This window comes from Lagenorhynchus albirostris, chromosome 1 (assembly GCF_949774975.1).
Source record: "Lagenorhynchus albirostris chromosome 1, mLagAlb1.1, whole genome shotgun sequence".
Lineage (NCBI taxonomy): Eukaryota > Metazoa > Chordata > Mammalia > Artiodactyla > Delphinidae > Lagenorhynchus > Lagenorhynchus albirostris.
The window spans coordinates 5442826-5468985 of record NC_083095.1 but is presented as its reverse complement, the minus strand read 5'-3'; the positions used below and the strand labels follow the sequence as shown (position 1 = coordinate 5468985).

General features: G+C 57.1%; 1 protein-coding gene across 1 annotated transcript in view; it reads left to right on the top strand.

Moving 5' to 3' along the window:
* Positions 1-26160, top strand: part of HHIPL1 (HHIP like 1) — a 29420-nt gene that overhangs the window by 2821 nt on the left and 439 nt on the right. The window contains exons 2-9 of the mRNA XM_060162358.1: positions 4464-5110; positions 7874-8017; positions 10367-10695; positions 11033-11159; positions 13145-13290; positions 16557-16638; positions 19066-19148; positions 21468-22075. Of these exons, the coding sequence (XP_060018341.1) occupies positions 4464-5110; positions 7874-8017; positions 10367-10695; positions 11033-11159; positions 13145-13290; positions 16557-16638; positions 19066-19148; positions 21468-22003 (2094 nt within the window). The 3' untranslated portion in view covers positions 22004-22075. The remainder of the gene's footprint in view (positions 1-4463; positions 5111-7873; positions 8018-10366; positions 10696-11032; positions 11160-13144; positions 13291-16556; positions 16639-19065; positions 19149-21467; positions 22076-26160) is intronic.

Here is a 26160-nt window from a genome sequence, read left to right as displayed (position 1 = left end):
CTTCCCAAGGGTGACTGTGGAGCCATAGTGAGAAAGGCCACACTTACCCTGAAAAAGTCAGGGAAGCCTTCCTGGAGGAGGGGACACTGAGTTGCCTCTTGATAGTCCGTATTGTCTGAGCATTATTTCAACAAACACATGCATCATTTCAGTTTATTCCTCCCAATGATTCTATGAGGTTGGAATTTTTTCCCCTTTTATAGATGAAGACGTAGGCACAGAGAGGTTAAGGAAATTGCCCAAGGTCACTCAGGGAATGGTAGACTCAGTCTCCAGTGTGCTCTGACTCCAAAACCCCTCTCTTAATCACTTTGCCTGCCTTCTTGAAGCCCCACCATGTGCTGGGCCCTGGGGTCCCTGCCCTGGATGGTCTCACAGCCTATGGGGTGGACACACAAAGAGGTAATTAAGTCCTAGTCAAGCAGACCAGCTGAGCAGTGGGGAGCTGACAGCAGAAGTGGAGAGCTCACACTGCAAGCTACAGAATTACAGTTTAGTGAGTGTTGTGTCTGAGATACGGACAGAGAGCTGTAGGAGCATCCACAAGGGCTGGGGGATCAGGGCCCTGAGAGAATAGAGGTGGAAGGGAAGACTGTTGAGTTGTGCTTTGAGTCATGAATAGGAGTTTGCCAGATGCAGAAGTGGGCGAGGAGGGAACGTCCGATAAGAGAATATTGTGTACAAAGACTCAGTCTTCCTGGGGAATTCCCTGGCAGTCCAGTGATAGGACTCAGCATTTTCACTGCTGAGGGCCCGGGGTCAATCCCTGGTCGGGGAACTCAGATCCCGCAAGCTTCATGGTGGAACCAAAAAGAAATAGACTTGGTCCACCTCAAGAGTAGACGGTGGACATAAGAAGCCTTAGGGACTCAGGACCATGGGTCATGAGTGTCAGTGACGGCACATTGGCAACCTCGGGGCAATAATGTGGGCAGGCTGTTTGCCCCTGTGCTGAAAGGCCCAGACAGCTAAGCAATGTGATACTGGGTTGGTTTTCCATGGGTTTTCTGCTGCCTCCCCCTCCCTGACCACCGTGAGGCTAGTTGCCGACTGAGCTCCTTGCGAGCAGCGACCGCTGCACCCTCTTGTCATTTCCTGCTCTGGACTGCTCAGGCCTGGGCACCAGGTTTGTATTGTGTGTAAGTAAGAGTGCATGGGTCATGAGTAAGGGTTGGCCGGACCCAGTGGGTTTGACGCATGGATGCTGAAATTCCAGCCTGGCTCCCCGGAGGCCCTCCCTGCTCCATCTCTAGTTCTGGGTGGGGTTTTGATGAGTGGAGGCTTTCAGATTGGCTTTCAGAAGTCCGTTTTGCTCCCCACTGTGTCTCTGGAGCCGAGGACAGTGCCTGGCACAGAGTCGGTACCCAGTAAACGCTTGTTGAATGAAACTCTGCTGAGTAATCTGAGAAAAGCCCTGGTCTGGGCATCGTGAGGCCTGGGTCTGAGCCTCGGCTTGGCCACTTTTTGGCACCTGGCCTTCTTGAAGCCTCAGGTTCTCATCTATACAGTAGAAATCACAATGACCCTACCTCGCAATGACTAAATGAGGCGTGTGCGCACACAGACCCTCCCTGGTCCACCCACGGCTGCTAGCTGGACTCACAAGAGGCCCCAGGGGAACCGTGGGAGAGGCGGCACTGCACAGAGGCCAGGGCCTGGCCGTCTGGAACATGTGGAAACGCTTTCCCTGTCTGGGCCTGGGCAGTACTGACCAGAAACACAAGCACGTCACCAAGTGGCCCTCAGCCCCACAGTAGCAGTCGTTGGGCCAGGAGGACAGGCCGTGGTGTGACTAAAAGCCCCAGTTGTGTAAAGGGAGGGTACGGCCCCTGGCCAGGAGCCTGAGAACACGGTCAGGAGGGCAGCCTGCCACCCTCTGCCCCTGAGGGCCTCCTGTTGGAACCCAGCCTGGCCCTGCCTGTGAGGGCGGAGCGTGTGCCTGTCTGCGCCTCCCCTGCTGTGGGAAGAGCATCCCCTGATGCCTCGGGGGCCCAGGCTTGAGTCAGACCGGGCCTTGGCCTGGTGAGTTCACGCAGGGGGTGGGCGGGGGGTTCCAGACTCATAACAGTTACATACGCTCAGGTCAGAGGCTCTAGCCGAGGGAGTCCCTCAGAGAGCCTGGGGTGCTGAGGCCTCTGCTCTGGGGGGCTCTCAGCGCTCAGCTCTCAGGTGGTGGGCACTGGAGCCTGAAGCTGGGAGAGGCCTGGTCACATTTGTTGCCACTGCCTGGGTGTCCAGAAAGCAGAACCCGGGGCAAAGCTCATGGCTCTTTCCCTTATTATGGTGAGAGGACGCTGTAAGCAGACGTGGCAAGGGGCAGAGGGAGAGCCCAGTGGAGAATGCAGTTGCGAGTCGGCTGCTGCCAAACGTGACGGATGCTTGAATTGGCAAGACTGGGGTTCCAAGAAAACCACACAAACTGTGAATCAGGACTGTCCTGGGGTGGGGACTGGGGGGAGGAAGGCGGAGCAGGTTATCTGTCAGCTCCCTTTTCCCAGGGGCCAAAGGTCTGTCACATCAGGCATTAACTCCCCCACATTCCGGATGGGGCCCATGTGGGAGATGAGTGGGGTCCCAAGCGTCTCATCAATGGGGATGCCCTCGGTGGGAGGTGAGGGGTGAGCCACGGCTGCTGGGTTTTGCCCTGTGACGTTAGACCCCAGGACCAGTGAGGTCAAGAAGGTCTGAAGAGGTGCCTGGGGGTGGGGGGGTTCCTGATTCATTTGTGTCGCAGAACAACAGCTCTGGCAGCAGAGGACAGCCCCAGGGCCCTGCCTGGGAGGGGCTGAGCCCATGGTGACCAAGGGATGGAGGAAGGGGGTCCCGGTGGTCAGGGGGACATGTGGGCATGTGCGTAATCAATGCACTCACACGTGTACATGCACCAGCCTCCCCGGTGCTGGGAGGATGAGGTTGGCCTGAGACCAAACCCAGATCCTCCATGTTGACCGATGGCGCTGGGTGACAGTGGGGGGCCCACACCTGGGTCTCCCCATCTGTAGCACTCTCACCCTCATGGGCTCTTTTTTTTTTTAAATTAATTAATTAATTTATTATTTATTTTTGGCTGCACTGGGTCTTTGTTGCTGCGCGTGGCTTTCTCTAGTTATGCCGAGCGGGGGCTACTCTTCGTTGCGGCGCGTGGGCTTCTCATCGCAGTGGCTTCTCTTGTTGCAGAGCTCCGACTCTAGGCGCGCGGACCTCAGTAGTTGTGGCTCGCGGGCTCTAGAGCGCAGGCTCAGTAGTTGTGGCGCACGGGCTTCGTTGCTCCGCAGCATGTGGGATCTTCCCGGACCAGGGCTCGAACCCATGTGTCCTGCATTGGCAGGAGGATTCTTAACCACTGCGCCACCAGGGAAGCCCCCCTTCATGGGCCCTTGTGATGATTAAATGAATAATGGAGGGAGGAGCCCTTATTCCCTGTTAAGGGCTGGTCAGGGTGAGTCAGTGCTCAGCACACTCCCTAGGTGTTCACTGTGGGCCTCCTATGTGCTGGACATGGTCTCAGGCTCTGGAATACGGCAGTGCCCAAGACAGGCAACATTTCTGCCCTCGTGGAATTCAGGTTCTGAGGAAGACAGACAACAAACATGTAAACACACTGATTTTATAATAATATCAGGGAATGTTAAGATTTTGTTCTTTGTTTTTTAAGCCGAGTCAGAGGCCAGGAGGGAATGGAGCTGATGGCTGGGTGGTCAGGGAAGACTTCCTGGAGGTGCCCCTTGAGTAGGGATCTAAAAAAAGTGACGTGAGGGAATTCCCTGGTGGTCCAGTGGTTAAGAATCCATGCTTCCAATGCAAGAGATGCAGGTTCGATCCCTGGTCGGGGAACTAATATCCTGCGTGCCATATGGCGTGGCCAAAAAAGTTAATTAATTTTAAAAATTTAAAAAGTGGAGTGGGGCTTCCCTGGTGGCGCAGTGGTTGAGAGTCTGCCTGCCGATGCGGGGGACGCGGGTTCGTGCCCCGGTCCGGGAGGATCCCACATGCCGCGCCATGGCCGCTGGGCCTGCGCGTCCGGGGCCTGTGCTCCGCAGCGGGAGAGGCCGCAGCAGTGAGAGGCCCGCGTACCGCAAAAAAAAAAAAAAAAAAAAAAGTGGAGTGAATCATGGAGGTATAGGGCAGAGGCAGCATATTAAAAGAGAAAGTGTATAAAAAGGCCTCAGATCCCTTCTGGTACACAGTAGGTGCTTAAGACTAGCTCCTGATGCGAATGTTAGTAGTAATAGTGTGGTTATTCCAACAGAAGCATCAGGTGAGAGAGAAGGAATGAAGGCGAGGAGATACAGGCCCTGTGTAGCTGCTGCTGTGGTTGAGACAGTTGGTGGTAATGGACAGATGGCGTCCTCCCATTTTACAGATCAGCAGACTGAGGTTCTAGGAGATGGGATGACCTGCCCGAGGTCACATAGCTGGTAAGACCACCCCAGAGCATCCCTGAGCCGTCCCTGTCTGTGCAGGAATGCTCGCCGTATGCGGCCCACCTCTACGACGCAGAGGATCCGTCCACGCCCCTGAGGACCGTGCCCGGGCTCTGCGAGGACTACTGCCTGGACCTGTGGCAGTCGTGCCGGGGCCTCTTCCGCCACCTGTCGCCCGACCGCGAGCTCTGGACGCTGGAGGGCAACCGCGCCAAGTTCTGCCGCTACCTGTCCCTGGACGACACGGACTACTGCTTCCCGCACCTGCTGGTCAATGAGAACCTCAACTCCAACCTGGGCCGTGTGGTGGCCGACGCCATGGGCTGCCTGCAGCTATGTCTGGAGGAGGTGGCCAATGGGCTGCGCAACCCCGTGGCCATGGTCCACGCCCAGGACGGCTCCCACCGCTTCTTCGTGGCCGAGCAGCTGGGGCTGGTGTGGGTCTACCTGCCGGATCGCTCGCGGCTGGAGAAGCCCTTCCTGAACATCAGCCGGGCCGTGCTCACCTCGCCCTGGGAGGGTGACGAGCGGGGCTTCCTGGGCCTCGCCTTCCACCCCCGCTTCCGGCACAATGGCAAGCTCTACGTCTACTACTCAGTGGGTGTGGGCTTCCACGAGTGGATACGCATCAGCGAGTTCAGGGTCTCAGAGGATGACATGAACGCTGTGGACCACGACTCGGAGAGGTGGTTCCCCGGGAGCGCAGGCGGGAGGGGCGGGGCTGCGAGCATGGATGAGCCCTGGCGTGACCACACACGGCCAATTGGAGTTGTGCCCCCCAGGAGCTGTGAAATATTTTGAATGTCACGCTTGGTGAGGGGGCCGAACCCCCTGTTCTGGGGTCAGGGGAGGGGTAGTTGCCAAACAGACATCACCGGCTCATGTCCAACTCCTGGATCAGGTACTTTAGATGGTGCCTTTCATTTGGTTCTCATACAGCCCCATTTTACAAGAAGTGGAGGCTCAGAGAGGTGATGGGACTGTTAGGTCACACAGCTAGGAAGTGTCAGAGCTGGAGCCCTGGTCTGTCTGCCTCCCTCCCAGGCCCAACCCACTGCTCCTACCAGGGCACTATGGCCCGAGGCCCCAGTCTTACTTGGCCCCACCTCCTATTTCTCACCTGGACCTTCTGCCCCCCAGGCAGATTGCTCTCCTCCCCACCCTCCCCCAACAGCTTTATCTGTTCCTTGCCTCCAGGCCTCTGCTCCTCTCAACACCCAGCCTGCTCTCTGGGTATTAGTTATGCCCCAACTGTTTTCAAAACAGGTTTGACCTAGCCTGGCAAGAAGGGCATACATAATCTGTCTCCAATGGGAAAATAAATCCTGTACCAGGTAACTCAAATAGGCAGAATTTGATCCTCGGGTGTTGGAAATGATGAAAGAGCAACCTGGAGAAGAAGGGCGGCAACTCTGGGTTTAACAACTGGAGGGAGCTGCCTCCGTCTCTTGGGCTGTGAGAAGTGGGGTTACTGGAGCCCCTGAGCTGGGGCCACTTGGTGGAAGCTAGAACCATGGTGGACCTGGGTGGGGGGAGCTGAAGCCAGCTGGAGTGAGGGACTGCCAAGACACTGCCTGAAACAGAGAGAGAGAGAGAGAGAGAGAGAGAGAGAAATACTGCTGCCTCTCCACCTGCTACTCCCCACTCTCCACCCTCCAGTCTCTGGCCAATGCCTTCCACTGGCTGAACCTAGCTGGAGGCCACATAGCGGAGGAGCATGGGAAATGTAGTTTTCAGGAGCTGGCCCCCTGAAGTAGAGGAGCATGTAAGGGGAGGACCAGGACTGATCTGAGGGCAAATAGACAAATAATAGCACATGATGCATTCAATAAAATTGTAAACTCTTGACATTGAACTTATAAAAAGAAGGAGTTAAATATGCTGGCTAATGTGAGGTCTAATGTAGATTTTGCCTGTGAGCTTCCCGGCAGCCAGGGCAAAAGGAGAAAACATAATTCTCATTACCTTATATGAGGCTGCACAACCAGTTCTCCAAGAGAGGCCAAGTTTATCACATGGATCTCACAGAGGGGAGAGAGAGGGACAGAGTGGATGTGTCTTCAATGGTGACTTTTAAATATTGATTCCTGATGAAGACTGAAGATGGAACACAAAATAAACAGATGAATATATTGCAGAGTTAGGGTTCAGCAAAGGCTCTATGGGGACCTCACAAGTACAGCCAAGAAATTGACTCTTGCAGGGGCAGAAGTAGTCACAGCTGACACAGGGCAGAGCCAGGAGGGAGTGACCATCCTTGCCTGAGTCAGCTGTCAGTCTCTGTTCTCAGGGCTGAGACCCCAATGGGAGATGGATGACCGACAGTCTGAGCTGTCCTCTCCGTGGAGGACCTGGAGTTTGGGGTTGTGTATGACTTACCAAGTCGTGTGTGTTGGCCTCACAATAGAAAGGCTTCTGGTCTTGGCTCTGAAGGTCCAAAGTCCTGGGTTCAAGTTGCTTGACATTTCTGTATCTCGGGTTTCTCATCTGTATTAATAAGGGCTTGGCAAGTCAGTCACCAATCCTGGAACACCTAAACCAGCCTAAGCATTTCGATCAGAGGGAATTTAGTACAAGGAGTTGACTACAAAGGGATTGGGAGGGATGGAGAAGGAAAAGGGGATGGTCAGGTTACCTAAAGATGAGTTCCTGTGAGAAGCTAGAGGAACAAAAGGCAAAAGCATCTTTGTGCTTCTGAGTTTTGCCCCTCCTGGTACCCAGATGTCTGGGTGGAAACCCAGGAGTCCCTATTTGCCAGCCACTGTTGCCCTTCCTGCAACCACCCCTTCTGGAGGCAGCACCAGAAACCAGGGAAATGTGGCCCCTCCCTTCTCCTTGCCTTCCATCCTCCGTTGGCAAGCCCCTAACCAGAAGCCAGCTGGCTGGCAGTATGGCGGAAGGTTCCGCCCTGGCAGGAAAGGAGGTTGCTGAGGAATGAGTGTGACTGAGCACAACCCACACCATCCAGCCCACCTCCTTAGAAGCTACGGCACATGATCAATGAGAGAGTGTGTCAGAAGTGCTCAGCGTAAGTGGCTGGCGTGTGGGTAGCCGTGATGACGAAGAAACCAGTTGTGCCAGTGATTGGGTCAACAGCTTCGCTTGATCCTAACAGGGCAGGTGCTAGCTGTGGGGAGAGTGGAAAAAGCGCTAGACCAGAACTAGAAGTCCTGAGTTCTAGTCCCAGCTCTGCTATCTACAGGCTGTGTGACCTTGGGCAAGTTGCTCAACCTCTCTGAGCCTCTCGGTTCTCATTGGCACAATGGCGTGAATTATTCCTCCTGCCCAGCCTGCCAGATCCTTATAAAAATCACCTGCTATAAAGGATATGAAAAGTCTTTCCAACTGTGAAACGGCATCCAGGAGACAGGAGGTTTTATTGCTGTGATCTTGTTTTGTGTTTTGGCTGAGGTTTTTTTTGGGGGGGCGGGGTGCTTATCTTCTTTTAGGATAATCCTGGAGATCGAAGAACCAGCCTCGAACCATAATGGGGGCCAGCTGCTCTTTGGGGATGATGGGTACCTCTACATCTTTACTGGAGATGGCGGGATGGCTGGAGACCCCTTTGGAAAGTTTGGAAATGCCCAAAACAAGTATGTTCTGATTTGGTTGGCTGGTGGGTTGTTTTACATACTCCTAGTTTACATACTATCCTGGAGGGGGGGTTACTTCCTCAGCCACGAAGTGTAGGGTAGTAGCAAGTGCTTTGGACCCCAGCTCAGTCTGCAGCTAGCTAGCTGGGGAACCCAGTCACTTCCTCTCATCAGTTAGAGAAGAAGAAGAATCCCCATGGGATTCATCATCATCATTATCTAGTCATGAAGAATAAAGGTGATCACGTTGTCATGGGTACCTGAGAGGTGACATCACAGAGCCTCTGGGAAGATCAGATTTTCTCTGAAGTCTGCCCAGCCCTGCTGGAGCCAGAGGAAGGAAAAGGGTGTTTTTCAGACCTAATGGGGAGTGTGGGCTAGTTGGGGCAGGGCTGTGTGGATGGGCACGTGGGTTCTCTGCCCCAAGGGTCACCCAAGATGGCCCAGAAATTGAAGCATAGTCTTGCTTTCAGTTCCTCACTTCTGGACTTGAGTAGATGGCCTGCCACCATTCCCCTCCTTACACACACACACACACACACACACACACACACACACACCCCTCGTGCATATAGATGAGGATATCCAGGAGTCTCAGGGCAGCCTCCTCCATTCTCTTAGTCAAAATCACAAAACCTTCCTCAGCCCAGAAAGTAAAAATAGCGAGTATGCCGTTGATTACAGTAATTAAAGTGCTCCCAATTTGTGACTTGTGCTTTCATATGTGACAGTGTAAGAATCATTGCAGCGTTCTCAAGTTTGGGATGTATTTAGAGATGAAGTTGAGAAAATAGAAATTAAGGATTTGTGGATAATTGGACAGGACTTAAAACATTACTTTGCTGTTATGAGTTTTGCCCACTTATATATCAAAACTTGGTGCGTGGCGTATGGGCTCCGGGGAGTAATCTGTAGCTTGGTGCTGAGCAGACTGGAGCGTATGAGAGGAGCTCACTGGGGCAAAACCCAGAAGTCCGCAATAGGGGATTAACTGTGGGACATCTACTGGGGGAAAGCGTTTTACCATCATGAAAGAGAATACTTGTGAGGTACCTTTAATGAGGAGGGAAAAGCTTGGGTGCTGATGCTATGTGAGAATGATGGGGTACACAGTTGCATCAAATGGGCGGACCAGCCAGTCCTGCCTTGAAAAGCAAGCCAAAGGGAGTGCACCAAAATGCTAACAGCTGGGGAAAACCACGCAGTAAGTAAGCGCATCAAAAAATCACAGATGAAGAGGGCGTACATCTTTAAGCATGTTACAGGTTCCATCATGTGTCACTTTTGTTATGCGATGAATGAGACCCAAGAGCCGCTCACCCCCAGGGGCTGCATGGAGGTTAGGGCTGCACCCCGTTCTGCGCGGCTCTGGAGGGCACATCCTGAGGTCTCCTCGCTCCAAGGGCTCCAGAAGCTGATGTTGCACGGTGCCGAGGAGTGGTCTCGCTTCCGGTCCAGAGCTGCCTGAGGGACCTGGCAAGTTGTCCCCCTCATCTTTGAGATCAGGGTGGTGTGTGTGGAGTGTGGGGTGAATTAAACCGCTTCTGAGGCCTGTTTGGCTCTCTGACATGCTGCGATGGCACTGGGGGTGTATGAGAGAGATGGCGAGTACCCCAGCCTCCCGTTTCCTGCTAAGATCTGAGGTGCTCTCTCTCTCGTCTCCCTGCCCTGGCCTGTACTCTTGTATGGGGCACTTGACTTTGATTGCAGGTGTTCATTCATTCGCTCAGCAAACACTTCATGAGCACCTGCTACGTGCCAGTCACTGTGCTAGGTGCTGGAAGAAAGCTGTAAATAGAAATAATTTTTCTGGTATGATTTGCACCCTGTAGCACAGCCCTGTGAGTAGGCAGGAAAGAGAGGGACCACCTAATATCACAGTGGACGACACCAAGGTCCGGGGAGATTAGAAAGTGTGGTAAAGAGCTTGGATTTCTGCAGCCAGGCTGCCTAGGCTGGATCCCAGTCCTATCATTTCCTGGGAATGTTTTATGCCCTTTCTGAGCTCAGCTGCCCCATCTGTAAAAAGGGGATCACAATAGCACCCACCTACCTAAAAGATTCGTTGTGAGGATGAAACAAAGCAATAGATGGTATGTATGCCCAATACTTAGGACAGGGCCTGGGACTTGGTAAATGTCGAATGAATGAATGAGGTTACCCAGCTGGTAAGTGGCTGAGGAGGTCGTGAACCTGGGGTCTCTGGCCGCACAGCCGAGGCTCTCCTTGCACCTCGGTTGGCCGTGGGCCCCGGGCCCCGGCACACCCATCCCCGCACCTGCCCCGCGGTGCCCGAGCCCCTGGCGCGGGGACACCCCGAGCCGGCTCCTTCTCTCACCCGGCTCGCAGGTCGGCGCTGCTGGGCAAGGTGCTGCGCATCGACGTGAACCGCAACGAGCGCGGCCCGCTCTACCGCATCCCGTCCGACAACCCATTCGTGGGCGACCCCGCCGCGCGGCCAGAGGTCTACGCCCTCGGGGTGCGCAACATGTGGCGCTGCTCCTTCGACCGCGGCGACCCGGCGTCGGGCGCGGGCCGCGGGCGCCTCTTCTGCGGCGACGTGGGCCAGAACAAGTTCGAGGAGGTGGACCTGGTGGAGCGCGGCCGCAACTACGGCTGGCGCGCCCGCGAGGGCTTCGAGTGCTACGACCGCAAGCTGTGTGCCAACACCTCCCTCGGTGACCGACCCCCGCCCCCTACCCCCGCGCCCTCGAGAACCTGTCTCCCCGGATCTGCCCCCCACTCCACGGCTGTGCGCCCGCGCCTCCCTCCGTGGCCAACCGCGCCCCCGACCGGGACTTCCTTGCCCGCGCAAACGCATGCCCTCCCCCCGCTTTACAAACTTGAAACACCACCCTTTCTGGTTGACTGTCTGGGGCCCTCTCGGGAACCTCCCCCCCTCCCCTCCCTCCTCCCTCCCCTCCCCCCCCCCCCCCCCCCGCAAGACTCAGGACCACCCAAGAAGCCTTGTTGGGAACCGGCCGCAGACTCACCCAGCTTCTCCCGCCTCTGCAGATGATGTGCTGCCGATTTTCGCCTACCCGCACAAACTGGGCAAGTCGGTCACTGGGGGCTACGTGTACCGGGGCTGCGAGTACCCGAACCTGAACGGCCTCTACATTTTCGGAGACTTCATGAGCGGGTAAGTGGCCTGACAACATTTCTGAGGGGGCAGGGACTGCAGAGGTGAAAGGTGGGGGAATGTACAACACCCTTGACAGCCCCGGGGCCATCTGGCTCCTGTGAGCCAGGACCTGCCGTTGCGCCAACAGGCCAGAGAGGTCACCCTGCTGGAGAGAGGGGAGCTGGGGCTCCAGCTGGGGTCTGCCCGTGGGACCCGTGGAGCCATGCTTTATGGCAGTGTTGCCTCCACCCACTGAGCCCCTAGAGGGTGTGTGTGTGTGTCTGGGAGAGGGGTTGGGATGAGTCACACCCCAAACAGGTTTCAGAGGGGGTAGAACATACCTCCCAAGCCTGCTGTGGGTCAGACTCTCTCCCCAGGGGAGCTTACGGAGACTCATGACCATCTCGTTCTCCTGCTGTATAGAGGGGGGAAACTGAGGACCAGAGAGGCCCAGGGAAGTTACACACCTGGCATGATGTTTAAAAGTACAGCTGAGATGGCCTGTGTTCAAAGCCTGGCACGCTTGCTGGCCATGTGACCTTGAGCTGGTTTACTTCGCCACTCTGTGCTTCAGTTTCCTCACCTGCAAAATGATCATAGTACCTGCTTACTAGGGTTGTCTGAGACCTGTTCATACACATACAGCACTTAGAGTCTAGAATGTGCTCAATTTCTGTTTTTTTTTTTTTGCTTGTTTAATAAGGTGGAAGGATCTGTTGGTTACCTGAGGACCCTTCCAGCCTCATGTGAAATGAATTTTTTGTTTGTGTGTTTGTTTTTTTGCCACACCGTGCAGCTTGTAGGATCTTAGTTCTCTGACCAGAGATTGAACCCGGGCTTCCTGTAGTGGAAGCGTGGAATTCTAACCACTGGACCACCAGTTCTTAATTATTCCCACCCTAGCCTCTCCATGTAAGAGCAGCTGAACTGGGTCTCTTGGGAGAGGAAATAAGGAAGCCCGAGGATGGCAGAATTCTTACCTCCTCCAGGCTGTTGACCTAGGGTGGCTTTGTGGCCAGTGCATCTACAGCTGAAGCTGACAGAGAACCTGACCTGGGCCTCTGGTTGCTGGGTCCTTCCCGCAGCTTAGGGTCTCCCTCTGGGACTCAGTTATCTCATCTGGAAAATGGGTCTAGATGAAACCCCTTTTTTTTACCCCGATTCTCCTTTTTCCCTTCTGCCGTCCCCCAGGAGTGCCCAAGCCACCCGAACGCAGAAATTCAATGAATTTTGCCAACACTTCCCAAACCCCTCTGCTGGGTCAGGCTTTGTGCCAGGGCCAAAGCAACAGAGTTGGCGAGTACCTCATACCCAAGTCGGGGAGACAGACCCACACTCGGTCCACTCGAGTCCAGCCTCAGAGAGCCTGTGAGCAGTGCTGGGGAAGCCCAGCACAGGGGCAGTCAGGAGGGCTTCCCAGAGGAGGGGATGACCGAGCAGGGCCTGAAAGTATCAATAGGTGATTGACAGGCATAGAAGGGAGTAAGGGACAAGATCAACATTTTCTGAAGATGCCAGATTCTCCATTTCACGCTCCGAAGTGGAGGCAGCTCCAGAGTATGTGGAAACTCCAGGGCACCAGCCTTGGAGGCTTCTGAACTGAAAGTCAGCTCCTGACTGCCTCCTGCTGGTCAGCAGGTGGGGTTGAGCTGAGGGGGCAGGAACCAAGCTGGTCTTGTTCACCCCTGTGCTTCTCCTGGTACGTAGCAGGTGTTCAGTAAAGCCTGCACCTGAGTCCGGCTTCATGGATGTGCGGCCTGTGCGCTTACACGGGGCTCCGTCTCAGAAGTGCCCACGCTTGGTTTAATGCTCTGCTGTTACTGTCTTGAAATTTTTAGTACTTTTTGAACAAGGGGCCCTGAATGCTCACTTTGCACTGGACCCTGCAAGTTATGTATGGTCCTGGTTGCATGGATAATAGATGATTGGATGGATGGATTTGTGGGTGGGGTTCCCTTGGGCACCCTGCCAGGCATGACCCCACAGGCCATCCTCCTTTGCAGGCGTCTGATGTCCCTCCGAGAGAACCTGGGGACAGGCCAGTGGCGGTACAACGAGATCTGCATGGGCCGTGGCCAGACCTGTGCGTTCCCGGGCCTCATCAACAACTACTATCCACACATCATCTCCTTCGCGGAGGACGAGGCCGGTGAGCGCCCCTGAGGCCTCTCCATTCAGGCTGCCGATGCCTGGGACTGGGCCCCACCCCAAGGGTCCTTCTGGCTGCCGATGCCTGGGACTGTGCCGCACCCCATGGGTCCTTCTGGCCGCCGATGCCTGGGACTGTGCCCCACCCCATGGGGCCTTCTGGCCTGGGATTCGAGGGATGGCATCTCAGGCCTGAAATCACCTTCTGGCTGGAGAGTGACGGGTTCAGAGGGCTTGAGCCTTGCTTCGGTGTCAGTTCTCACTCATCTGAGCTTCCATTTCCTTATCTGGAAGATGGGAGCATTGGTCCCCGTCCTTCCCTTTCCCCAACTCTCACCCTGGGCAGGCTTGCCAGGAGGGATAGCGTGACCCCACAGGTAAGAGTCCAGGGCAGTTATGGGACCAGGAAAGGATCTGTGATGGTGGAAATGCAGGCAGGTGGGGGAAGAGTGCCTCCCTGGGGACCTCCAGCTCCCTGGGTTCCTGATGGCAAATGTATCAGGGCCTATAAATGAAGCCGCGTTGTCTTCAGAACGTGGTGGGCACCGCTTTCTTGCCTGTTAGTGGGTCCCCCATTCAGGCACTTGTGTTTTCAATGCAAGGAGCAGAGGGGGAGGGGAGAGGAAGAAGGACCATGGAGGCTGGATCCCGCCTTTGTCCTTGGCCCCGGATTGTCCCTGGACAAAAGCTGAGGGGCCCCCAGTGGGGCCTGGTGGATGCTTGGCCAGGTTACTAAGCAACGCCTTTCCAGGGGCCTTTCGAGAGGTGTCCCCTGCAGGGCCCAGTGCCCAGAGCCCCCAGGCCTGAGTCTGGGAAACCTTTGTTGAACCGATACCCGTCAGAGTCTAAATTGTCAAAAGGGCAGCCTCAGACCCCACCACCCTCCCTGAGCCCACTGGGCCCTTGAAAGCCATTTCTTTTGGTCATTAGGGAGTTAACATGTTTTGGAAAGGGGGGGATGCCCTCCCCCCCCACTCCGCCTCCAAAGCCCAGACCCAGAGGAGGGCCTGGAAAGCCCAGTTCCCAGGGGGCCCTTCCTCAGCCCTCTGAGTGACACCAAGGGATGGACAGCCAGGAGGAGGCCCCTCAAAGACAGACAGCCCAGGGGTAGCATGTTGGTGAGTTGGGCAGGTGGCCCCGGAAGGCACAGAGACCTGGGGGTCTGAAGCCAGCAAACGTCTCCCAGCTCCCTCTGGCCTCTGCCTCTCTGCATGATCTTCTGACACGTGCAAATTGCAAAACAAGGACCTCTGCTGGCCCAGTGTCCTCCAGGGACAGTCCATACCACAGACACCAGGAGGGTAGTGTGGCCCTGGGCAGGGCTTAGTAGTGCCATGGGGGCTCCCCGCCCATGCACGGGGTTGGGGGCTTCCTGCAGATTAAGGCTGGATGGGGCCTTGGGGTGCACCCGGTCCAATGCTTTCACTTTACAGATGGGGAAACTGAGGCTAACTTTTCCTGCCTGGTAGTGGGGTGGGGGGCACTGGACATAGCCTGGCCCCTGGAGGCCTCCCAGAGCAGGACCTCAAGCACAAGCTTGGTCAGGCAAAGGCAGACAATGGAGAAGGGCATCCAGGCCAAGGGAGCAGCATGTGCGGGAGCTCCGAGTTGCTCCAGCGCCTGGAGCATAGGGTCAAGGAGGGCTGCACAGCCAGGGAGGGCACCGTGGCCGCTCCCAAGGGCTTCTCTCCAGAAAGGAGCCCAGAAAGGGAAGTAAGGCTCAAAGCCACATGCAAATTCATAGCTGTGCCTATGGACTCTCCAGCAGGGGCCTGCTTGCCAGGGGCCCTGCTCCCTCCCACGGGGTGCATCACACCTTGTGGGCCTATTCCTCCCCCCACCAACTTGACACCCCCCCCGCCCCACTCCCACCGGCCACGCTCCCACCACCCACCAAGGCAGGGCTGGTGCTCCTGGAGGGAGGTCAGGGGCCATTGACCACTCAGCATCCTGCCCTCCCCAGCCCCCAGCTCCCCACCACAGCTGGTCTACCCCAGTTGCACAGGTCACCTCTCAAGTGTCTTCCCCTTCCAGAATTCCCCAGGTTTCCTGGGCTTTGATTTTCAAACACCTCCCTCATGCAGCCCTCCCTGACTGCACCAGTCACCAGGGACATACTTTCCTTCAAGCTCCCTTCTCACTGTCTGTATTGGCCTCTCCTTGGGGAAACCACCCCCACCCCCATCCTTGGGAGGGCTCTCCATTGCCTCTTACAAGGACAGAAGGTATTAGCATGGCTGAACCGTCATAACGAGCCACATGTGGCCTGTGTCTGGGCCTCCCAGCTACCACGTCTCCTACGTTAGCGTGGGCTTGGGGACAGCAGGTGTTTCTGAGTTCCAGTCCTGCTTAACCATTCACCAGTTGCGTGACTTTGGGCAAGTCACTTGACCTCTCTGGGCCTCTGTTTTCTCATCTAGAAACTGAGAATAATGAAGCTTAATTCCTGGGCATGGGTACCTGTGGCAACAAGGGCCAGGGGGCAGGATGGGGGTGGGAGAGAGCAGAAAACTCAATTTCCCTGAGAGCATCCGTGGCACCAGGTGCTCATAATTCCATTTCTACAAACAGAGGCTCTGCGTGGGGCTGTCCCGGAGCTGCTGGAGCTCACGTGGGGCCAAGCGCAGGGGCTGGGATTCACACTAGAGGCTCCCGAAGCACGAACTCCTCTGCCCCTGCTACTTGCCTGGGAGGTGCCTGCTGGTCAGTGGAGAGAGACTGTGTCCCCAAGGACTTGGCAGGACCTGGACCCTGGGCAACGATGACAATAGCAGCAGCAATAATAGTTCATACTGATGGAGCATCTCCTCTATGCTCTTTTCATCCTCACAACAGCCCTATGAGGCAGGCCCATTGTGGGGATAAGGAAGCTGCGTCATCAGTGAGCAGCCAGTGGGGAGCTGGGCTGTGGACCGCCGTTGGTGCTCAGAGGTGTGAGATCCTGGGCATGAAGCCCAGGCAGGGACCAGAGGTGGGGCTGGGTCACCAGGGAGGAGACAAGGGTCCGGAGGTCAGAGCCTGGGAGGGTCCGGGCAGAGCAGCCGGCAGCCCGGGAGGCTGTGCTGCAGAGGCCCCTGGGCACATCTGGATGCCTTTCTCAGACTCAGTTTCCAGTTCTGGGGACTGGAGAGTTACACTGACCTGCAGCATCTCCCCTCCTGGCTCACTGAGGTTGGGGTGCACCTCAGAACTGAGGTGGGGCAGTGGGGCTGGCTGGGATGGTATTCCAGGCAGTGTTCTCACTTCTTGCCCCTTTTCTTGTCCAAGGGGAGCTGTACTTCATGTCAACGGGCGTGCCAAGTGCCACAGTGGCACGTGGGGTTGTCTACAAAGTGATCGACCCCTCCAGGTGAGTCCCCCCCACCCCACGCCCATCATGGCCTCAGCTCCTACGGTCTGCCAGGAGCCCTCCCCTCCATTACCTCATTTCCCCTCTCTACCACTCCTTAAGGTGGTTGTAGTTAATATGCCCATTTTTCAGATGAGAAAACTGAGGCCTGGAGAGGGGAAGTGATTAGCTAAGTTCATACTGCTGGTGAGGGGCAGATCTTGGATTCAAAACCGATCTGCCAGCCTCAAAGTCCAGTTCTATTCATGCTAAGAGGGCACCAGAGATACCAGTGGGGACCCATAAATATGGGCCCCACAATCACATTTTTTTTAATTCTTTTTTTTAAATTTTAGAACAGTTTTAGATTTACAGACAAGTTGCAAAGATAGTACAGAGTTTCCCATATACCCCTCACCCAGTTTTCCCTATTATTAACGTCTTACATTATCATGGTACGTTTGTCACAATTAATGAACCAATATTGGTACATTACTATTCATTAACTGTCACACTTTTTTTTTTTTAATTGAGGTAACTCCATACTTTAAAAACAAAAGGATGTCTCTAGTTTTTCCCTAGTGTCCTTTTCTCCGGGATCGCATACAGAATCCCACATTGCATTTAGTCATCATGTCCTGTTAGCTTCTTCTAGTCTGTGACAGCTTCTCAGACATTCCTTGTTGACCACACTTTTCTGTTGAAAGCATAAAGCTATTAATTACTGACATAACTATTTATCAAGAAAAACATGAGCGCTTGCTCCTTTCCTCTCCCCGAGGTCTCGGCCCTCTTTGGATTTATGTCATTGTGGAGCAGCACACGCAAACTTTGCATTTTTCTTCGTAGGTCTATCCTTATTTTGTATAAACATTTCCACGTTGCAACATTACCCTCAGAAGGCTCCTTTCTGATGGCGGCGTAATTTTCTGTTGAGTCGCTGCACCGTGATTGCCTGATCCGTCCCTTGGACATTTAGGTTATTTCCAGTTTTTGAAAAAAGACTGCTTCTCTAAGGAAATATCACCTAATTCATGCCAGATGCTGCCTGAGACCCACTGTTTCCTTTAGTCTGTGCCGCATCCTTCTGGGCTCATGGCCCCCTGCGCAACAGAGGGAACCCGAGGCTTAGGGATTTCTGCTCAACGTCTCGTGGGTGGGAGGAGCCAGCAACAGGCTAGACCCCCGTTCCCTCCCGCCCTCCGTGACCCTTCTCATCCCTTTTTTCATTTTTCTCTTTTGGAATCCATGTAATTTTGTGCATCCACAACATATTGAAGAGGGGCGCCGTTCCAGAACATTTGGAAAATGAAGAAATGGGAAGCAGAGGGGGTAGGGTGGGGTCATCCGTTGCCGCCCAAACATAAACGCTGTGGCATTTTTTGGTGTATCTCCTACCCTTTGGCAAGACAAAAATTTTTATGTAATTTCCTTAAGGAACGAGACTCAGCTGGGTCCGTCTGAAGCGTGTGGCTATTATGTGGAGTTCAAAGCAGCCGGAAAACCCACACTTTCTGCAGCTTGGAGAAGGGTGTGAGCTGGGCTGTGTTTCAACCTCTGGGGGGAATGGCCCACGTCCCTCCTCGGTTTCCCTCTCTTGCCAGGGCTGTCTGAAAGCCACCCCAGGTCACGTGGCTGCTTCAGCCCTTGGGCTTCCCCCTCGTGCTCTTGGGACCCATTGAAGTCTTGGACCCACGTGGGTTGGTCCCAGAATAGGGTCGGTCCCATTCAAAGACTCACAGATCAACGGCCAGAAGCTCATTAAAATGGGATTCCATTCCTTACTTGTGCCCCTCAGAGATGTCCAAGGAGACCCAATTCATAGCCCTGGCAACCCTTCTCAGGCTCTTTTCTCTCCCAGCCCTCTCCAACCTCACATTCCAAGGCCCCCAGAGCCCTCAGCTCTGCTGCCAGCCCCGAGGCTTTCTCTCTCTCCCCACTTTATTCTTTAGATCGACTTAACCTTTCCCTTTGATCCTGTATCACCAGAAATCCCAGAACCAGAGGGGCAGAGAGAAACCCTCCTCAGAGGCTGTGGGGAATGGGGACCAGGGTAAAGTGCAGGAATGGGGCTGTGGTGACAGTTACAGGAGCTGGACCGGCAGGCTGGGGAGAAGGACTGTGACATTTGATCACATCCCAAGGACACTTCATGCTGAGAATTAGAAGTGGCCCTCCTGCTCTGCAGGCAGAGGCTGAGCGGGCACTTGGCAGGCCGTTACAGGGGGGTCCTGTCCTGGGGTTGGACTCTCGGGGTCTGGGAGGCGTGGACCAGCAGGGTCACTGCTCCGTAAGTGGCCACTGTTGTTACCACGCACACGTGCCCAGGCCTGAATGCACACCGGCCCTTTCCCCTCCTTCCTGGCTGCAGGGGGCAGGTGATGTCGGGGGGGACATGCTCGGGGCGGGCTCCCAGGGTGCGGCTCATGACCTCTTGTGTGTCTGCAGACGGGCACCACCCGGCAAATGTCAGATCCAAGCCGCCCACGTGAAGGTCCGGGGCCGCCTCGTCCACTTCGTGCCCAAAGAAAGTAAGTGTCCGCCAAGGTGGGGACACAGCGGGAGTTCCTGCAGCCCACACCCGCTGCCCCTCTTCCAGATGCGGATGCCCTTCCTTGGCCCCCATGCCCAGCACTGGGCCCTGTGCACAGGAGCTACTAGGAGCTGCTTAAACCTCCTTCCACTCGTGCAGTGTCTGCCAGTCCCAGGCCACGGGGGGAGGCTCCAAGGGGCTGCAGGCCTCACGACGAGCATGGCAAAGGGAGGAATAGCTGGTCCCAGGCAAGGTTCACTCAGAGTTCTTGGGAGGAACAGAGAAAGAGGGTATATCTCAAGATTGGAATGAGTTATTCTAGGTGCAAGGGCGCCTAGGGGAGCGTTTGGGCTGGGTCTGCTATACGAAGGCTCTGTTTTGACGAGCTTGGTGGGGAGAAAGGGGTACAAATCCTCATGGGCCGAGGGCCAGGCAAAGCCACGGTGACCACCCATGGGATCTGGGGCCATCCGAAGAGGGTATGGCCCGAGGAGAGGGCTGTTCCACTGGGTCCAAGCTAGGTGGGAACAGAGAGTGCCCCAGTGTTGCCAGATCTTCCAGTTCTCAGGACAAGCAGACTGTCCATCCATCCATCCATCCATCCATCCATCCATCCATCCATCCACCATATACATGCGCTTCGTACTGGGGCTATAATGCTGAGTGAGCAGATGTGGTCCCTGCCTTCTCGGGTTGTTATTACACAATCTCCCGATTTGAAAATATTGGCAACTAGGTCACAATTTTCAAAACCGCCCTGTGGGCCAAAGGAAATACTTCAGTGGGCTGAGTGTGCCCAGCAGGTCTCCACCTGGCAGACTGGGGCGGGGGGCGGGAAGAGGGGGAGGTTGGGTGGGGGGGGGTACCCGGCCCTGAGGAAGGGGTGCCCCACCAGGAAGAGGAAGGCTGGGGAAGCTGGCTGTTTGGGGAATTCACTTCCAGCTGCAGTTGGTTTGGGGCCTCGGCGGAGTTTTCCGTTCACTCATTCAGCACCTTCTGCATTTCTGTTAGTTGCCCGCTGTGTGCTGGGTGCTGGGGCCGCAGAAGAAGCCAGACGAGGCCCCGTCCTGGCTGGGGCAAACAGAGGGGTCACTTAGTGTCCCAGGCCCTGTGACAGAAGCTGTGCTGGGCACCGTGGGGGCCCAGAGCAGTGCAGAGCTGGGGGTGGAGGGGGCGGGCTGGGAAGGTCCTGGAGGCTGAGGGTTGAGCCTGGATGGAGAGGAAAGTGCATTGCAGAGGCCGGGGAAGGGCAGCCTAGGCAGTGAAGGAAGCAGGAGAAGCAGGAGCCCTGGGAGCTGGAAGTCCCTCCCTGCAGGTGGAGTGGGGGCCAGGGTGCAGGTTGGGGGAGCGTCTGGCTCATGTTCTGGCCCCGGCCTGCACCTGGTCTTGTATCCGGGCCCTTTCTCAGCCCCTGTCTCAGTGGGTTTCCAAGTGAGATGGGCCGGTGGCCCCGGGATCCCTGCCCATAGTAACTGAGCAGTTTGGGGTTTCCACCTCCCCTGAGGGAGGCAGTACCTGGCAGAGTGTCTGACGTGGAGTGACGTTTAGCCCTATGGCTGACCTGGGCCAAGCGTGAGGGCCACGTCCTGCAGGGACAAAGGGAATCACCCACCACAGCTCCCCGACACCTAATGAGTCCAGGTCCCCGTGGAGGGGTCAGTGGGCGGGGGTCAGTGTGGACCACAGCCCCGCACCTAGAGAGCTCCTGACCAGCCCCCCCTGTGATGGGCAGGGGGACCAGCAGCCTTGGGAGCCTGGAGGGGAGGACTTCACCTGAGCAGAGGGGCCCCGGGCAGACTGGTTCCCATCCTGCTGGCCTGCCCTCCACCCACTGCAGTTCCCCCCCACCCCACCCCCATCAGCCGTCCTCAGCTTCCTCACCCTTAAACCAGAGATTGGAGCCAGAAAGCGTCATTTGCTCTGAGAAGCTCTCCCAGACACTCCTTCCCTGCCACTGCGCTTAGGAATTTACAGTGTGAGAGTCCTTCCCCTGCCAGACAGGGGACTCCCAGAAGGGGAGGAGGGATGGGGGTGGGGAGAGGCCCAGCAGCGGAGGCACAAAGCAGCTGCCAGCAAGTGTGTGCAGAATGGCTGCAGGAGCACCTGGCGTTCGGCTCCAGGTGGGCACCTTGTGGGGCCAGGGTGACCCGAGAAGCACGCTTGGGGCACCTCATCCTCAGGGTCTGAGTAGAGGGCAGAACGGGACATCTTTCCCTGGGGTCTGCATTCTGGGGTGAAGAGCCGGGTGGGGTGGGGTCACGTGGGCTGGGCTGGGGCGGCCGGGGCCCTTCCGAACACAGGCTCTTCCTCTGCGCAGAGTTCATCCGGAGGATGGAGAGCACCCCGCGGCCCAGGGCGCCCGCGCCCACCAAGGCTCCCCGCCGCAGCCGCCCCACAACCCCTCCACTTGCGCCCACCCTGCGGCCGGCACGACCCACCCCGCGGCCCGGGCGCCGTCGGGGCGGCGGGCGGCGGCGGGGACGGCTGGGCACCGCGGTCCCCGAGCCCTCGAACGGCGCCGTGCGCCTGGTGCGGCCCCCGGGCCTGAGTCCAGGCCGCGGGCGCGTGGAGGTGTTCGCGGGTGGACGTTGGGGCACCGTGTGCGATGACGCCTGGGACACCAAGGGCGCTGCCGTCGTGTGCCGCCAGCTGGGCTTCGCGTACACCGTGCGGGCCACCAAGCGTGCTGAGTTCGGCGAGGGCCACACGCTGCCCATCCTGCTGGACGACGTGCGCTGCACAGGCAGTGAACGCAACCTACTGGAGTGCGCGCATGCCGGCCTGGGTTCCCACAACTGCGACCACCAGGAGGACGCCGGCGTCGTGTGCAGCCGCGAGAACCCCGATCTGTAGGCGAGCATCGTCTGTCTGGCCAGCCGGGCTATCCATTGTGCGTCCAGAGCCCGTCCAACCTGTGCGCGCCTGGTGCGTGCACCTGAGTCTGAGGGTGGGGGGAACGTGGGGGGTGGCCTAGGGGTGGCCCATCTGTAATGCGGACCTGTGGTGCGTGCAGTGCACGCGTGTTCTTTGTGTGTTCCTACCCACATGTCTTTGAAACCCCGCAGCCGCAGTATGTGTTGGGATCCGTGTGGCCCCTGTGGGTGTGTGGTTGCAGCCTGAGGTGTTCTTTGCTCACCTCCAAGCATCTCAAGCAGCCGCAGGAGCACAGTCTGGTAGAACCCTGAGCCCTGAGGGCAGCTGCCCTTCAAGGGCAGACATGACCTCACTGCACTAACAGAGGCACAGCCGGTGAGTGGAGGGAGGGGACCAGGCCTGCCCTGACCACGGTGGGGAGTGGAAGGCCCCAGACCAGCTGGAGCACGGCTTGAGGAACGTGGCCCAAAGGGCGTGGACCGGTGGCCTGGCAGTCAGAGTTGCTGAAGAGAACACGAAGGCATCTAGTAGGGCCAAGGCAAGTCGTCAGACTGATGGGTCCAGGGTGACCCCTGGGCTGTGGCTGTCCCAGCGAGGGTCAGGCTGCCTGGGAGGAAGCGAGTGCCGGGGTGGGCTGGCAGGGATGACTGGATGACTTCCGGGAGGAGCCTTCTGGGCCTCAGCATCACGCTGGACCCAGCCACTCCAAGCACCACGGTCGCTGGTGAAGCTTCAGATCTCTCCACTTCCGAGCCGGTGCCAGGGCCACCTCTGTCATCTCCATCCCCCACCCACCCTGCTCAGTGAGCTCCCAGGGAACCCTCTGCCTCCTCAACCCAACCCCGGGGGCCGACCGGGCTGCGGACCCAGTGAGACCACTGGCGCTCCGTCACCCGGTGCTGCGCCAACAGCGCGACTGTTTACAAACCCCTTCCTGCCTCTTTTCTCTGACTCACACCTGCCTGGAAGCGGAGGGAGGGGGTGGGAGAAGGGGGCTGGGCCTGCGGCCTCTGTCCTGCTCACAGGTGGAAGTTCCTTTGCCCACTACGGGCCTCAGCCTTGGCTCATGCCAGGCCGGTCAAGGGGCATCAAGTATGGCTGGGCTCAGCCTCTGATAGGGGGCCAAGGAGGGGAAGCAGAGAGAGGGTCACCGGGCAGTGAGGACCGGATATGGCCCCTGTCGGGGAGTGGGGGAGGGCTCTGGGTGGGGCATCCCAACCCAACCTGGGTGTTGTCCTGGGAGTTGAGCTGGCACTAGGGATGGTGTGCCTGGCAGAGGAAATGGTGCGGGCAGAGGCCTGTCGGGGGCTCCCAGCTGCTCGCTGAAGCTGAGTGTGGAGTATGAGGCTGCAGAAAAAAGCTTTAGGGTCACCCTCTCGAACTCCCCCCTACCTCTGCCCTAAGTGGGGTGGGGGAGGGACCCAGACCCTTGTGGTTCCTCTAACCCTGCGGAGCCCCGCGTGGAAACCACAATTAACCCTGCCACCGAGTGTAGCCTGTGTGCTGGGCACCGTCGTAAGAACGGTGCCGCATACCTGAACTCATTCAATCCCCGCAACAGCCCGCTTCCTCCCCTTTCACAGATGAGGAAACCGAGGTGCACAGAGCTTAAATATCTCAGCTGAGATCACCCAGCCAGGGAGGGGGAAGCCAAATGTGAACACGAGCTGGCTAGCCCTAGCACCCGCCAGGTGTATAACCACTGAACCCCCTGGCTATACCCGCAGAAAGTCTCAGCATGGCCCAGGGCCCCTGCCCGCTGTAGGCTGCCAGCCTTGCTGGGAAACAGCTGATGGAGACCCCCCACTGCCCAGGGGTGGTTGACTGGGCATCTTCCAGGTCTCTGGGACATCCGGAAGTGTTAGGAGCTGGGAGGCCCGTGGGGACCATCCAGGCCAAACTCCTCACTGTGCTGATGGGGAAATGAACCTGGGAGGCTGAGTGTCCCAGGCCTTTGGTCAGATGGGGCCGAGCTAAGACTAGAGCCCAGGGAAGGCGGGGGGGCCCTCGGGGCCCTCAGAGCAGGACAGCACCATGGCCCTGCTCAGCGGAAGGGCCAGGGCTGTTGGTCCCTCTGGCTTCGAGGTGGGGTATGGCTTTTAGCAGCCTCTGCCTCCTCTTCCTAGGGCTCCTCTGTGCTCTTTCCTGCCCCTCCCCACCCTGTGGAGCCCCCTTCCTCAGTTCAACGCCTGGAGGACGTGATGCCACAAGGCGGGACCTGGGAGGTGGGCACCTCCCACTGCAGCTCAGCACCCACAGCCTGGGCCCACCATCTGGGGCCCGTGGCACTTTCCCCAAGTGGCAAGGGGGAGTGGTCCAGCCCTCTGCTGGGCCCTGAGTGTCACTGTTGTTTGTTGGGGCAAGTAGGGGAGGTCCCAGGCCCCATCACTCCTCTGGGCAGTGCTGGCCTTGGCCCGTCAGTGTTGCAGGAAGGCTGCTTCCCCTCCCATCAGCCCTCAGGCTCCAAATAAGGCTGAGGCTGCGGCCTGACTCCTGAGAATGAGGCTCACAGAGACACACTGCTGCTTTACTGGTAATAATAAGGGCAGGTGGCTGACACCGGCTGAGCACTTACTATGCCAGGCACTGTTCTAAAGGCTTTACAGATTAGTCACTCTTTAATCCTTGTATTAACTCTACGAGGTAGGTGCTAGGGTCGCCCTCCCACCCATTTTACAGATGTGGAAGCTGAGGCCCAGGGGGCCTTAGTTACTTGTCAGATGTCACACAGCCAATATTAGAAACCAGGTAGCCTGGCTCTGGAGCCCCAGCTGTGTGCTGTCACGCTGTGCTACCTCAAGAGCACTGAATTCAGGGTCCCCCTCGTTGGGCCCCATCATTGTGCGGATGGGGACACGGGCCCAGGGAGGGGCAGGGTTAGGCGCAGACTCCCTGTCCCGTGCTCCTTTCACTCCACCACCAGCCTGGAAAGCCAAGGGAGCAGTCACAAGTGACTCTGTCCCCAGGGACTTTGATCCTGCCTCTGAGTCCTCTAACGTCGCTGGGGATGGAGGCTGGCCTGGGCCAAGGCTCTCCGTGCTCCCTATCGGCCTCTGCCCTCACTGCCTCTAATCTGGCCTCCAGTCAGCAGCTAGAGTGATCTCTCAGAACCTGCCCAGAGAGGGACTGCCTCTGCCCAGCGTCACACAGCTTAGTTCTGGAGCCCTTGGAGCCACCGCTGCAGGGATGTCCCAGGTGTGGCCCAGCACCCAGGACTGCATGCATGGTGTCAGCCTCAGGTAACAACACTCCAGGTCTCTGGCTGGGCCTCATTGGTTCCCTGTTCACCTGCATCCCTCTGGCAAGCCTCAACTGGGCCGGGCCCTAGGTGGCCACCTTTCTCCTCTGATGACAGGAAAGGCCCACTGTCCCTGGCAGCCCTGACAGCTTCAGTCAGTGGCTGAAGGCAACCAAGCTAGGGAGCAACCTTCAGCTCCCCGAGGCGTTCCTATGTTTACACTTTGCAAATGCTTGGCTGGGAGACAACGCCTGGGATGTTAGGGGTCCAGCCTTGACTGTGTGACCTTGGCAAGGTCACTTAACCTCTCTGAGCCTCATTGGAAAACAGAAGTAATCAGCAGGATTATTGGAAGAAAAATGAGGTAACATTTACAAACATGCCCGGGACGTTCCGTATTGTTTCTGGACAGAAGGCTCAGTAGCAGGCTGTTGGCGCCCACGTTGGCAGCTGCCAGCTGCACAAGACAGGGTGGGAGGGGCATGCCAGGTAGAGGGGCCAGCACGAGAATGACCCAGGGACAAATCCTCAAAATGGGAGGAAGATGAGCCCCTTCAGCTAGCATGTAGAACCCACATCTTTTTTTTTTTTTTTTTTTTTGCGGTACGCGGGCCTCTCACTGTTGCGGCCTCTCCCGTTGCGGAGCACAGGCTCCGTATGCGCACGCTCAGCGGCCATGGCTCACGGGCCCAGCCGCTCCGCGGCATGTGGGATCCTCCCGGACCGGGGCACGAACCTGCGTCCCCTGCATCGGCAGGCGGACTCTCAACCACTGCGCCACCAGGGAAGCCTAGAACCCACATCTTCTTGTGGGAGCATCTGTCCTCTGGTCCTGCTGCAAAAAACTAACCTTTATTGATCACTTACTATATGCCAGATGCCTCAGGTACGCAGAATC